Source organism: Brachyistius frenatus, unplaced genomic scaffold, assembly GCF_029030835.1.
Source record: "Brachyistius frenatus isolate BFR_SWC_R1_liver_20210118 unplaced genomic scaffold, ASM2903083v1 Contig_21, whole genome shotgun sequence".
NCBI classification, from domain to species: domain Eukaryota; kingdom Metazoa; phylum Chordata; class Actinopteri; family Embiotocidae; genus Brachyistius; species Brachyistius frenatus.
Window position 1 is genome coordinate 4,417,488 of NW_027210620.1, and position 12,352 is coordinate 4,429,839.

The 12,352-nt window shown below is 40.0% G+C and overlaps 1 protein-coding gene across 4 annotated transcripts in view; it reads right to left on the bottom strand.

Moving 5' to 3' along the window:
- The window catches only part of nhsl1b (NHS-like 1b), a 104,315-nt gene that overhangs the window by 48,149 nt on the left and 43,814 nt on the right, over nucleotides 1-12,352 (bottom strand). The window contains exon 1 of one of the 4 annotated variants that reach the window (XM_069696599.1): nucleotides 4,326-5,130. The exons of the other annotated variants lie outside the window; for them this stretch is intronic. Within the exon in view, the coding sequence (XP_069552700.1) occupies nucleotides 4,326-4,341 (16 nt within the window). The 5' untranslated portion in view covers nucleotides 4,342-5,130. Of the gene's footprint in view, nucleotides 1-4,325; nucleotides 5,131-12,352 lie in introns of those variants that run through there. 4 annotated transcript variants of the gene reach the window in all.

Below are 12,352 nucleotides of genomic sequence, written 5' to 3' on the forward strand. Positions count from 1 at the left end.
GTGGCTCACAATAATTCAATATAAAAAGACTGACAAATGCAGATAGACAAACTTTAAAGCAGCAAACAAGACCAACTACAACTCCAAACTTTGCAAGGAAACAAGTTCTGAAGCCAATTAGTTACTAACTATCTCTGTCTAAATATTTACCGAAGCATAAAATCCACCAATTAGTTAAACTCCATCTTCTAGCATGGAGTGACAACATTTGCTTAAAACGGGGATAAATATTTCTGAAATCAAAGTCCAGATTCCTAGGTTTTATTTTAAATATAAAAGATATACAGTCATGTGAAGTGCACCTGGTCAGGTAACTAACTGCTAGACTTCCCCTTTGTTTTCTGGTAATGTTTAAAATGTCCATATGTGTATTATCATACTGAATACAGCAGACTTTTCTACTTATGAACAGTAGACAGGTACAGGTGGATATAATTATATCTCAATGTTTACAGTAGTTATTATCCATATATGACTTATAGCCTTTGGAATGTCCAGCCATGATGTAGTATTTGTAGTATTTAAGCGTAATATGCGCCACCTAGTTTACAAAAATGCAGGGGATCTTCGGCTTCTCACCAGAATTTAAAGTGGTCTTATAAGCCAGCTACCTGAGCATAGCCCCTCTGTCTACATTCCAGCAGCTCCAGTCATCCTCTCTTCCCCTCCACTGGAGATAAGCAGCCTGCCACATCGAGTGTGAGAACATCCTTCAACACGACTACCCACAAGGACAGGGGGGATGTGGGGGGTCAGCCTCAGGTCAGGAGGTCAGAGTCTCTCTGGACACACAGCACAGGTGCATTGGTTATTGGAGGACTGTCCTGCTACAAGTTCAAATAGGTGAACAAGGGAGGACATTTAACGGGGTGGCTAAATAAAGGTTACTGACAACTTTCTTAGCATCTTTCATTTGTGTTATGTCCTCCAGCTGAAACATTATTCACTACCAGCAAAGCAAATGTTCATTGTAAATGTAAACTATTATTGCACTACTAGTATAAATAACGCTAAAACTGGAAAGTACTATCATATCTGCTATAATAGAAACATTGAAATGAACTTAATTAACCAGAAATGAAGCAAAACAAGTACAGGTAACACTTCGCCTGATAGGATGTGTAAGTGTAAGTGAAATGCGTGACGGAGGTGAGGTTAAATAAAGGTTTACACGTGTACTATGTGGGTCACTGACCTATAGGCTAAATCTAACACGAATGCCCAAGAGAAAAAAACGAGTTCATGACACCTTCACAAGAGTGTGAAGCTCATACACACTCACACATTCCTGGAATTCAGTTCACACACATACAAGCTGCACACATGACAGTCGATACAGTATACACAGATGTTCACGCACATCTCAATATGTTCCAGGTTTCTTTCAACTAATGATCAAAAATAGACATAAAACAGAAAAAAAAAAGTGAAATCATTTTTGCTTGAAAAAAAAGACCTAAACAAGGATCTAAATAGTTGCATATTAATTCTCTGATAATTGACTAATCCATTCCTGACTAAACATCCAGGCTCTCTTTTTTGTTGAAATATTCAAAAAGACAATTATTTACTGCAATACTTCAAATAATGTACTACAATGTAGTCTGTGATATATTAATACTGCACATCATACAGTACACTACATGACAGAATATACATATTTGATCTATTACTATACTGAGGCATTAAATTAGCCTCACAATGCTTCAAATCATTACTGAATAATAAAATGTATTCAAACAGGATGATGGTTCAGGCTCCGCTATGTGCACACTTTATCAACTGAGCGTCTCTGTATGGCTGGACTGACGCATCTGCACTTCCCCCTCTGCTGCTGCCCACAAAATAAACATCTGAAGTCTCTATAATGCTCACACATTCGAGTGAACTGCAATCATAGTGTCTGAAAAGAAAACCAGAAAACATTGGCCAAAGATATGTTCTTCCAAATTGGACATAGCCTGAGCTGCCCTCAACTGAACTTGCAAAAAGGAAGTCGAATGAAATGTCTGCAATGGTTGTGCTTTACAGAGCTTACATTCACTTACATGGACAGAAATGTTGAACATCTATACCCCTCACGGTGCAGGAAACCTCCAATTTGAGCGAGAGCGACAAGTCCAACTCCAACTAATCCCTACTCATGTCTCATCTAATGTCTACTTCCTGGGATGAATGCTGAACTGGGGCTCAAGTGCTGAAATAACAAACCCAAAGTCATACCAAGTCAGAGAACCTAATTCTAGCCTTGCAAATGGCTTACACTGAAATGCAAGGCTTTACTGGAGGGGATGATGGTGGTCAAAACAGATGAAAATTCACTCTGGCCAGAGCTGGATGTGGAGAAACATGCACTGAATTGTGTCACATCTGATCCACAGTTGGCAACCCTAAAGGAGTGGGCTTGTTTCGATCATAACGTAAGTAGTTATTCCGTAACTGGCAACCAATACAGAGTAATCTACTGGTCGGATCACAGTGGTTAATGTAGTGCAGAGTATTTGGGTCAGTTCATCGTGTCTTTTGAAGCTGGAAACCCAAACTAGGACTGGTGCTTTTGTCCTTAACTGCAGCTGATGTTAACCAAAGGAGGGCCAAAATGTCTCTGACCTGATCTGAGTAGGACAAGTTTTAAATATTTAGCGCTCTGTACATTAAGTGTTAATCCTCCTTCTACCATACAGTTGGTTATTCAGTCAAAACCGGCAGTCTCAAAAATAGTGAATTACTCCATCTAACAAAACTGAATTCCTTCTGCAACACAACTCCCACAACATCTGTTTCTCTCCATTTCTCTCCATTCTGACCAGACGCTGTGTAACTGACAACATAAGTTACTGCTTACAGCTGATGAACTGGGACGTTGCCACAAATAGTTAATGTGTTCACTTTAACATACTTCATTCATGGAAGCCATAAATCGACAGACTACAGAGAGAGAAAATACTCTGGTTTTACAAGAAAGATGTTTTCCTCATTTCCGATAAAAGACCAGATTGGAGCAACTTCTAAGATGAAGCTAGGGATTTATTTGCCTTCATTTAAGATCAATTGTGGGTTTGGTTACTTTACATTTGTCATCAGAATACTCCCATTATCATGATATTCACATTCAATGATCGGGAACGATAAAATATGGAAAAACCCCTAATCATATTAAGTTAATTCTTGCAGTTGTTTTTTTTCTCAATATAATTTAGACTGATCATTGCTAAAATACAAAACTTCAAACAACAACAAATGACACTATGAAATGTTATTCTTCACAAAAACTCTCCTCATGTGTTCTCATGTTTAACAAGACCTTTGTACAATACACTAACTTTTCAAGGCTGTGGCATTAGCATATTTGTAGCTTCACAGTAACCATGATAGATAAAAGATAAAGAATAAACACAATGTTCTTACACTGGTGAATCATCGTGCATTTCCCCACCAAAAGCAACCATACGAAACTCTGACCCTCCTCCTGGGCTGCTGGTTTTCCTCTCTATCAGCAACTCTATGTTTTTCTGTTGCAAATCTTTTAGCAGTTTTTGGTGCAGTCGGTGTTTCTTTATGTGTGTAAAACTACAAAGAGAGACGGAGGAGCTTGAGTCCTACAGTGAGTCAGCAGTGTAGTTCTGGACAGAGACTGTGAGAACAGACACAAATGTAAATTAAAGCTGCCAGTAAAAAAAAGAGAGAAACCCTGATTTCATTTAACTGGTCAGTCAAGAAATATCCGACACATGGCTCCACTCTGCAGGACAGCAGCCAGGCAACTGCTGCTTCGCCAGCTGTTACTGTGGACAATTCACATACATGCACACAAACACATACGAAAGTATGACGTTTTTTCGGTCCTCACATCGCTTATCACCACAAAAACAAACTAAAGTGTGAGAGAGCAAATAGCGTACAAAGCAGGCTGTGTGTAGAGATGCTTTTCTTTAAATCAAGAATTACATTAACTGGTAGAAGAGCAGTGAAAAGGGAGTCGGAGGAAAAAAGGAGAGGTAAGAGTAAAGAGAACCTGAATGAATCGTATACAGAGAGGAAGAACAAAGGAAGGAATGATTCAATACAGAAAGGAGAAGTTTCCTTCACTTAAGGAAAACACACGAGGAAGGATATTGTGTGGAGGAAGCTGCTGTGTTTCCACTCAGAGGGGAGAGAGATGGAGTTTAACTTTTCTTTGTCTCACAAAGTCTGAGGGGAAAAGTCCACACACACACACACACACACACACACACACACACACACACACACACACACACACACACACACACACACACACACACACACACACACACCGGGCAATGCAAACGCATTCATTCACTTACCTTTCAGACAGAACATGCTTCTTCACTTTTCTCTCGAGTCATCGACAAAGAAACAAAAAGCAGTTTCTTCCTTCTTTCTTCTGTCCCACTATTTCCTGACAATCATCTTTCTTGTCCTCCTCTTCTCTTCCGCTCTTCCTCTTCCTCCACACCGCTCGGTCAAACCGTTCACATGCAGACACAGATCCTGACACATACTCTCCCCTCTCCATCTCCCTCCCTTTCTTTCTCCCCTCTCACACACACACACACACACACACACGCTCCGAGTGGCAGCAAGCCAACTTCTACACCGCAGGAAACTGCTCTGCGACCCCCCCCCATTTCTCTCTCTCTCTCTCTCTCTCTCTCTCACTGACAACCCCCTTCATCTCACCGCCTCACCGCTTTTAAGAGGTAGAAGCTCAGCCTCTATCTAAAACTCTTAAATCTGCTGTCACCCACAAGCCCTCTGATTGGTCTCCTTCATCCAGCTACAAAAGCACACACATACACAGATATCAACCCGTATTTAGTCGATAAAGTCATCTGAAATAGACTTTGATGGCAGTCAAAAATAAAAACAAAATCACCCAAGCACACGCACAGAGCGTGAGCCTTGTGGAGGATAGTGATTGTAGAGAATCTGGGCAGTCAGCAGTTCATAGTGAGACAGGGGGCCCCAGCTTGAGTCCAATCCATTGTGCGCTGATCAAATATAATCGCTTTAATCCCCCACAATTCAACTGTTTGCTATCAGATGCAGCTACAAGCCTGGTGCATCACAAACCCTCCACGCTGGCCGCCCTCAATTACCTGCAACATCACACGGACGGCAGACAGAAATACTGACTCACTGGCAGACTATGGAAACACAATCGAGAACAATATACTGTTTGCCTTTGGATGTTAAACTGCTGCTTGAATCTTGTTCAAGGAGCACAAAAGCAGCAGAGGAGAGTGTAGAGGACCGGACTTGACTGAAATCACAATATTACTATAACAACAACAAAAAACAATGACTTTTTTTTTTTTTTTAAAGTAGCACTCTAGGATTTTGTTATGGGTTTCAAATCAAGAAAGGACAGGATATAAGTGCCCTCATTCAAAAAAAAATGTCCTCCAGTAAATCAATACACCGTTAGCACTGAAGCATAAGTGGCCTTTAATGAGGCTATAAGGTGCCAAAATCCAAACCCTGTGACAACAGAGGATAAATGTGTCAACATGAAGTTTTGGCTTCCTCCAAGATAGCTGCATTCTAAATGGTATTGATTACCAATGATGCTCTGTAATGGCTCTCTTACTCTGCAAAAACACAATTGGTTACAGCTTAAAAGGTTGACTGAAAACTCAAGCCTTTGTACACAAGTTGTACTAAGGATTAGTAAACAGGGTTAGGTATCACAAGGATGCAGATTTCATTCTTCATCACCTCTAATCAGAGGACTCTTAGCTTGGCTTGTCTGCATCACTTTACTTCAGGTAAATCAAGATGATCGGGTTCTAGTCCTTACATACTTCCAGCAGTTATCCTGCCTTCACCCAAAGTGAGCTGGGATGGGCTCCAGCCCCCCCGTAACCCTGTTCAGGATAAAGCGGGTATAAATAATGGATGGATGAACTTCTGAATACTGTGTTCAGACCACGACTTTAATATATGATGTATACAGTATAGTAGAGCTGAAACTATTCACCAATTAATCAATAAGTTAATCGACAGAAGATTAGTGGAAAACTAGTTTGATAAGTAATTAATAATTTGAGTCATTGTTTAAAAAAAAAAAAAAAAAAAGCTCAACTTCTCAGATTCCATCATTAATCCCACTCCAATGCAGCTCGTGGGCTATAACACTTCTGCCTCAACCAGATGTTACCAATTACAGGCTGATTGTGCATAAGTGTGTAAGTGTGTCTGCATGTGTGACGTGGAGCTCCGCTGCCAGCATGAATGGCCAAAATACGACACAAAAACACAACTCCGGAAATAATCTGCAATTAAAAGCACACGCAGACCCTCAAATAAACCCACCTAACCAGACAGTAAAATCTCACTTCATTAAACCTCCACCTTAATTGGATGTCACTTTGCCCAAAATGGCTTTGCCTTTAACATTCGCAATAAAAGCCTCTTGGCTCGGAGGCAACACTTTGAGGTTCACCTAATCACTGCTCTCACGAAACTGAAGTGGTAAAAGCAGAGGTGGATTTCCTTCACCGTTATAACCCAATCACGTTAAGATCATTAGGTATCATAAATAATGATATTCAATGAATTAAGAAATTCTTTCTTTGCTTGCATCCTTTCAAATGAATTGTCAGTGTGAGTCACTGACCTGGACTGAAGTATCACTGTCTTCCATATAAAGCTCTTCAGAGCTACTTTTGCTTACTTTGCTGTCCTGCCACTCTAAAACAGACACTTAACTTAATCATAAGAAAGAAAAGAAAAGTATCATTATTACACAATTCAGAGGATATTTACTTTTACTTGACGGTAAAAACAAATGGAGATTAACATCATGTGAATTTAAACTTGTTTCATGTTTATGCAGTATTAGCGTTGTATTTATGATTGTATCTAATTTGGAAATTCAGTATATAATATTATGTTAAAACTTCCTTTCTTTTGTTCAAGCTGTGAAGTTTGATGCCATTAAAGACTTTAAAGACGTCATCTTTGACTTTTCAGCACTGGATCGCGTGGCAACAAAGGTCTTCTGGTCAAGCGTGACTCTCTTTGTGTAACTACAGGACATGAGTACTACATTTAGAGACATTCCACCTGACCGCTGATGTGTCTCCAAAATACAGCCTTCAGATAAAAACTCTATCAGGGCTTGAGCCATGTCAAAGGGCCCACATTAGACACAAAGACTACATCTTATCTCGGTGTAGCTCGGTGTGCTGCGCGTCTTCTGTCACAGCCGCTGCAGCACGAGAACGGCGTGTCGTCATTGTGCGCTGTGTGCCCTGCGTCAGCACGAGATAAGGCTAAATAACACAGGCAGATACAAACTAAGCTTGTTGCAGTGAAGGTAAAGCTTCCGTAACACGAACAGTCAGACACGCAAAGGGAAGGATCCTGAGATTTTAGGAAATATCTGCCAGGCCTCTCATTTAAAACAAGTTTCTTATTAGCAAGACATAAGAGAGACAAAGGTAACAGCATACGAGAAGAAAAATATGAATAGATCTGTGCTAAAAATGACTGAAAAAGATCACTTCTGTTCATCATCACAGCTCCTATAAACTTGTAGTGAGACGGATTATAAGGTCTTACCTCTGGACTGTTGTTGGCACAACATCAGTGCATCCTATCAATATAAGCCGCAGACCTCTATCCCCTTACAAGCTAAAGTCATGTTTACAAATATAATCACTTGTTCTTCCCCTTCCCTCCTGCTTTTCATCACTGAGTCAGGGCATTCATAGATTGGATCCCATGACACAGAGATAATAGGATACATACTATACGAGTAAGTTATATCTGGGATCAACTAATGGACATAAAAAGGAGGTCATGAAGGTCAGAGAGAAAGAGATACGACTTACCTGAAAATCAGTACATCATGTTCAGCAGCACATAGAAGGAAAACAAAAAGAGGAGAGATTAGAAACAGTTTAAGACTGTAAGAATTTGTGATACATCCTTTAGGATTAATTACATATTATGTACAGTAGGAGCGTGTGTACGTGCCCTGGGCTGTGGGCCACAACACCAGATTTCCATTTCTGTCTTTTAATGAGGCCTTGCTGGTTTATACATTCCAACCCCCCCCCCTGCAGCAAATTATCATCTGCTAATCTGGATTTACACATGGACTACACAGAAATGGTGAGTGTGTTTCTCTGTGTGTGTGTGTGTGTGTGTGTGTGTGTGTGTGTGTGTGTGTGTGTGTGTGTGTGTGTGTGTGTGTGTGTGTGTGTGTGTGTGTGTGTGTGTGTGTGTTGAAATGTGTGCCAAACACCCTTCCCCAAAAGAAGACTGTTACGCAAGAGTTTGGTCTCATCCGAATCCTCTCAAATTTCACTAAGCATCTCACGCAGACGAACACGTCCTGAAAGAGCGTTTCATACAGCCTAAATTCATAAAGACCTCTTTAAAGTAATTTTATGATGTCCCCAATTCTGTTTTTGGCCACCACGACACTGGTTCACGAGGAATGGTTAATATTTAGGTCAATATGTTGTTGCCCTAAATGTATGAGAATCATTAAAAAAAAAAAAGAACCATGGTGACATACTGTAGATATATATATATATATATATATATATAAAAAAAAACACCACATACAAAATCCTACTAAATATTAATCTGTCATGTTAACATGGCGCATTCACATTTGCCAAAAGGAAACATCTCTACGAATCAGAGTCAGAGTCATCGAGTGCATTTGATCTGGTGACTTCATGTACTGTAAGTAACATAAAAACCCCATAAGAAGCAGTGAAGTAAACAACGAAAACCCAGATTCCCTGCTGCCCTGCAGACCAGACGGGGATTCAGGCCCAGAAAAGCTGAGGGGCCTCAGCAACCTTCGGTCAGTGCCCGACTGTCTGATTTATTGCTCGACATGGCTTTCCAGAGCAGCCATCTGCTGATTGATTCAGACATACAGCCACACAGAGGAACTCAATAAGGTTGATTGAGTAGATTGATCAGATTTATTTGTGTTAAAGACAGAAAAAGAGATGGAGGAAAGGAGACAAAGCAGACTGAATGTGAATTGTTCAAAAGGTTCCTCATGCTTTTTTTTTTTTTAATTAAAATTGTTAATTTTTTTTAGCACTTTGGTAAATTTTGTTTATTATAGATGTCTTCATAAATGACTTCATGACCAACAAGATATGTGACCCAATTACACACTACAAGGGCTGAAACAATTAGCCAAACAATTAAGTCAATGGACAGAAAATGATGCACCAGCTATCTTGGCGATCGATTTATTAATCACATGCCGAACATTTGCTGTATAAATGAGAATTTCCTCTGTTCGGGAATCTCTCAACCTCAAAACAATCAACAAGAAAATGGATATTTAATTAGTTTTGTGCAGTTCTGTTTTATAATTTTTCTGATCTCAGATATAACTTTTGTTCAAGTCAATTAAAGTTCACCAGGTCTTCTACCAGGACAGCCAATAGCAGCTTGTGTACCAGATGGCTCTCTTACACATGATTGGTTCTTAGTTGTCCCAATAGGAAGGTCAAACTGAACCACACCAGGAAACACTCACTCGCACACTCGTTACTTTGGCAACCGAGGCAAACACCCAAACCAGTCAAACTAGGGCCTCTGTCAAAATTGTAGGTTTTGGATCCTCAGGCAGTCATTTTAGGGCTATATTTACACACAGGCATGGTGCGTGGCTGCCCATGTGTCTTGTAATGGGCTCTGGCAGGCGAGTGGAAGCACAATCCAGATGTTATAAATACCCAAGACTTCTTCTTATGAGACGTTTCCTGTGTGTGGTGTGTGCAGTATGCATTCGTACAGTACGTGTATGTGTGTTCTGGATTGAGTAGTTTTATATTGACCTGTCTGTGACACTGTCTCTGGCCTAGGATTAGATATAAAAAGATGCAGACTGTGTGTACGACAGAGAAAAAGACGAGACGAAAAAAGAGGGTGTGTCAGGGGAAAGAAAAGAGTACGCCAGATGATCAGCCTGTGAGAGACAACAGTAAATCGGAGCTTATGTTTGTGTGAAGTTGAGGTGTTAACAAAGTGATGTTATTTGACAGTTTAAAGTAATTTCTTGCTGTCCATCTTCAAGCTTTGTTTCTGGATAATATCACCTGATCAATAAACATTCCTAGCAAGCAGCTGTAACAGAATGGAAATGATAAGTTTGATTTCCTATTATTACAGTAAATAACTCCAAAATACCACTGACTAACTCTAGATGAGATCTGTCAAAAAGTCACGTAACAGAAACGAGCTACATGAGGGGCAAATACGGGCGAGATGGGCAGACTGCAAATAAGGTAGGATGATCTTCTTATGTAAGACAGATCAAACAGAGGAATAACATGGAGTATTGTACCTGTAGATTAAGATTTGGCTCAGATACAAGAACATTTTCGAGACACACAGTCAGCCACTGACACCACAGATTGACATTTAAATACTAAACAACAGTAATATCACCATCTTTGAACAGAACATAGTAAATCAAAGAGTACATGCTTGGTTTACACCTTTAAAAATTGCCTAAAACATTTTGCTCCAATTTGATGCTGCAGCAATATTATTATCAGTAATTCCTCCATGAAGTTTAATTGATCAATCTGGATATTTTTTTTTTTTTTTAATAAAGTGCAACTGAAATATAAAGATGGACAAAATGTTTACTGTGAGCCTTCTATTTCAGGTTGAATGACATTTTATGCTTCAAAAATGAAACAACTTTTTGTTGTTTTTGAATAATCTCGTCACAAACTGGTGACCATTTTAACTTTTTCTTGGCTGCAGCTTCTCCCCTTTGACTTTGAGAAAAATGTCAGGACCTTAAACCATTCCAGCTATGTGCATCCCTGAGCTGTTTTAGGAAGGGGCAGCTTCAGAGGTGATGGAGTGACTCAGGAACGATTGAGATATGCCATGAATGACAACAACAGCAACAAGCTCCACATTGCTGTGAAGGAACTTACACTTAGGTAACACTACCTGAAGAATGTACTGATTTGTTAGGCCAAAAGCAACAAGAGATCCACGGAAAGTATTTATCAAATAAGCTTTAAATTATTAACAAAAAAAATAGATTAAGACTCAAAATGTTGCACATGATGGGAGTTATTTTTTTCCACAAAGTGCAGTTCACCCTGCTATCAAGATAATATTACTGCGGTAGCTCTGAGACAACATTAAGGCAAAGAAGGTCTGCACTGCAGGCAGCAAGTTAGGACAAGTTTATACTAGAAAACAAATAGTCTGTACAACCACCTCCAAAATAAATAGTTAATACAGCAATTGTTCTGAACAGCTACAGTCAAAGGCGGAGCCAGCTGTCACAGAGAGGTGGGAAACGTAAACATTTGCAGACGGTCTCTCCTCACCTGAGCACAGCTGGCCAATCACGGCATGAAGAGGATGTGAATGTCAGAAAGTTGCAGAAACACAACGTCATTAAGATGTGAGGGGAACGGGAGGGTTTCTGAAGCTATAACGACCATTTATCAAGTATTTCTGACAAAGCATACAAGCAGCTTTAGAGCCAGATCACTGCTATACATGCTGGCAAACACAACAGGAAAGCTTGAAACTGGGAAAAGAGATCATTTTCCTTCAGAGGTAGCTAATGGTGCCAAATATGGCTCTAACAAGTGTCAGCACATTCTCAAAAGACTGTGATGTTCAGGCTATATTGCTACATACCATGCATTTAAAAATGCATATAAAATTGGATATGTAAACATGTAGGTAAGTATACACAGTACGTACTGTACCCTTTTATCACACTGTCAGAGCGTCAAGATCAATTGTTTGCAAGTAAATGGCGTTCCCTTCCCAGAGTATCTGAATATTGGCAGTAATTTCAACATGAATTATTAGTATGAGTGATAGTTATGAAATTCAAACCACTAATGGCAGTAAGGGTCAAAGTTAATGCAGCCAGTCTTGTGACTATAGAGCAGCATCATCTGTGTCTTTTTCCATTCTCAGGTAAAGGTTCGGCTACAGTTACAACCATTGTCCCTGAAGTCTTATTGACACCACTGACTGAGTATACACACAAGCGTGCACCAAGACACACAACTAATGAACTGATCAATAAATAATGAGACTAATCTGGAAACACAACACCCCTGAAGTCCTGAGAGAAGTATAAATAGCACTCTTACCACACGCAAGATGATGAAGAAAGCGTATTATTCAACAGCATTATCACTTGGTCCCGGTGATGAGCCTCCACACACAAACACACCCTCTCCCTCGCACCATATCCCACACTCACATTGGTACCAACCCGTGACATCACCGTGCCTGTGACATCACCTGCTTCCGGCCTGACGCATCATTGTTTAACCATCGCGCACACAAA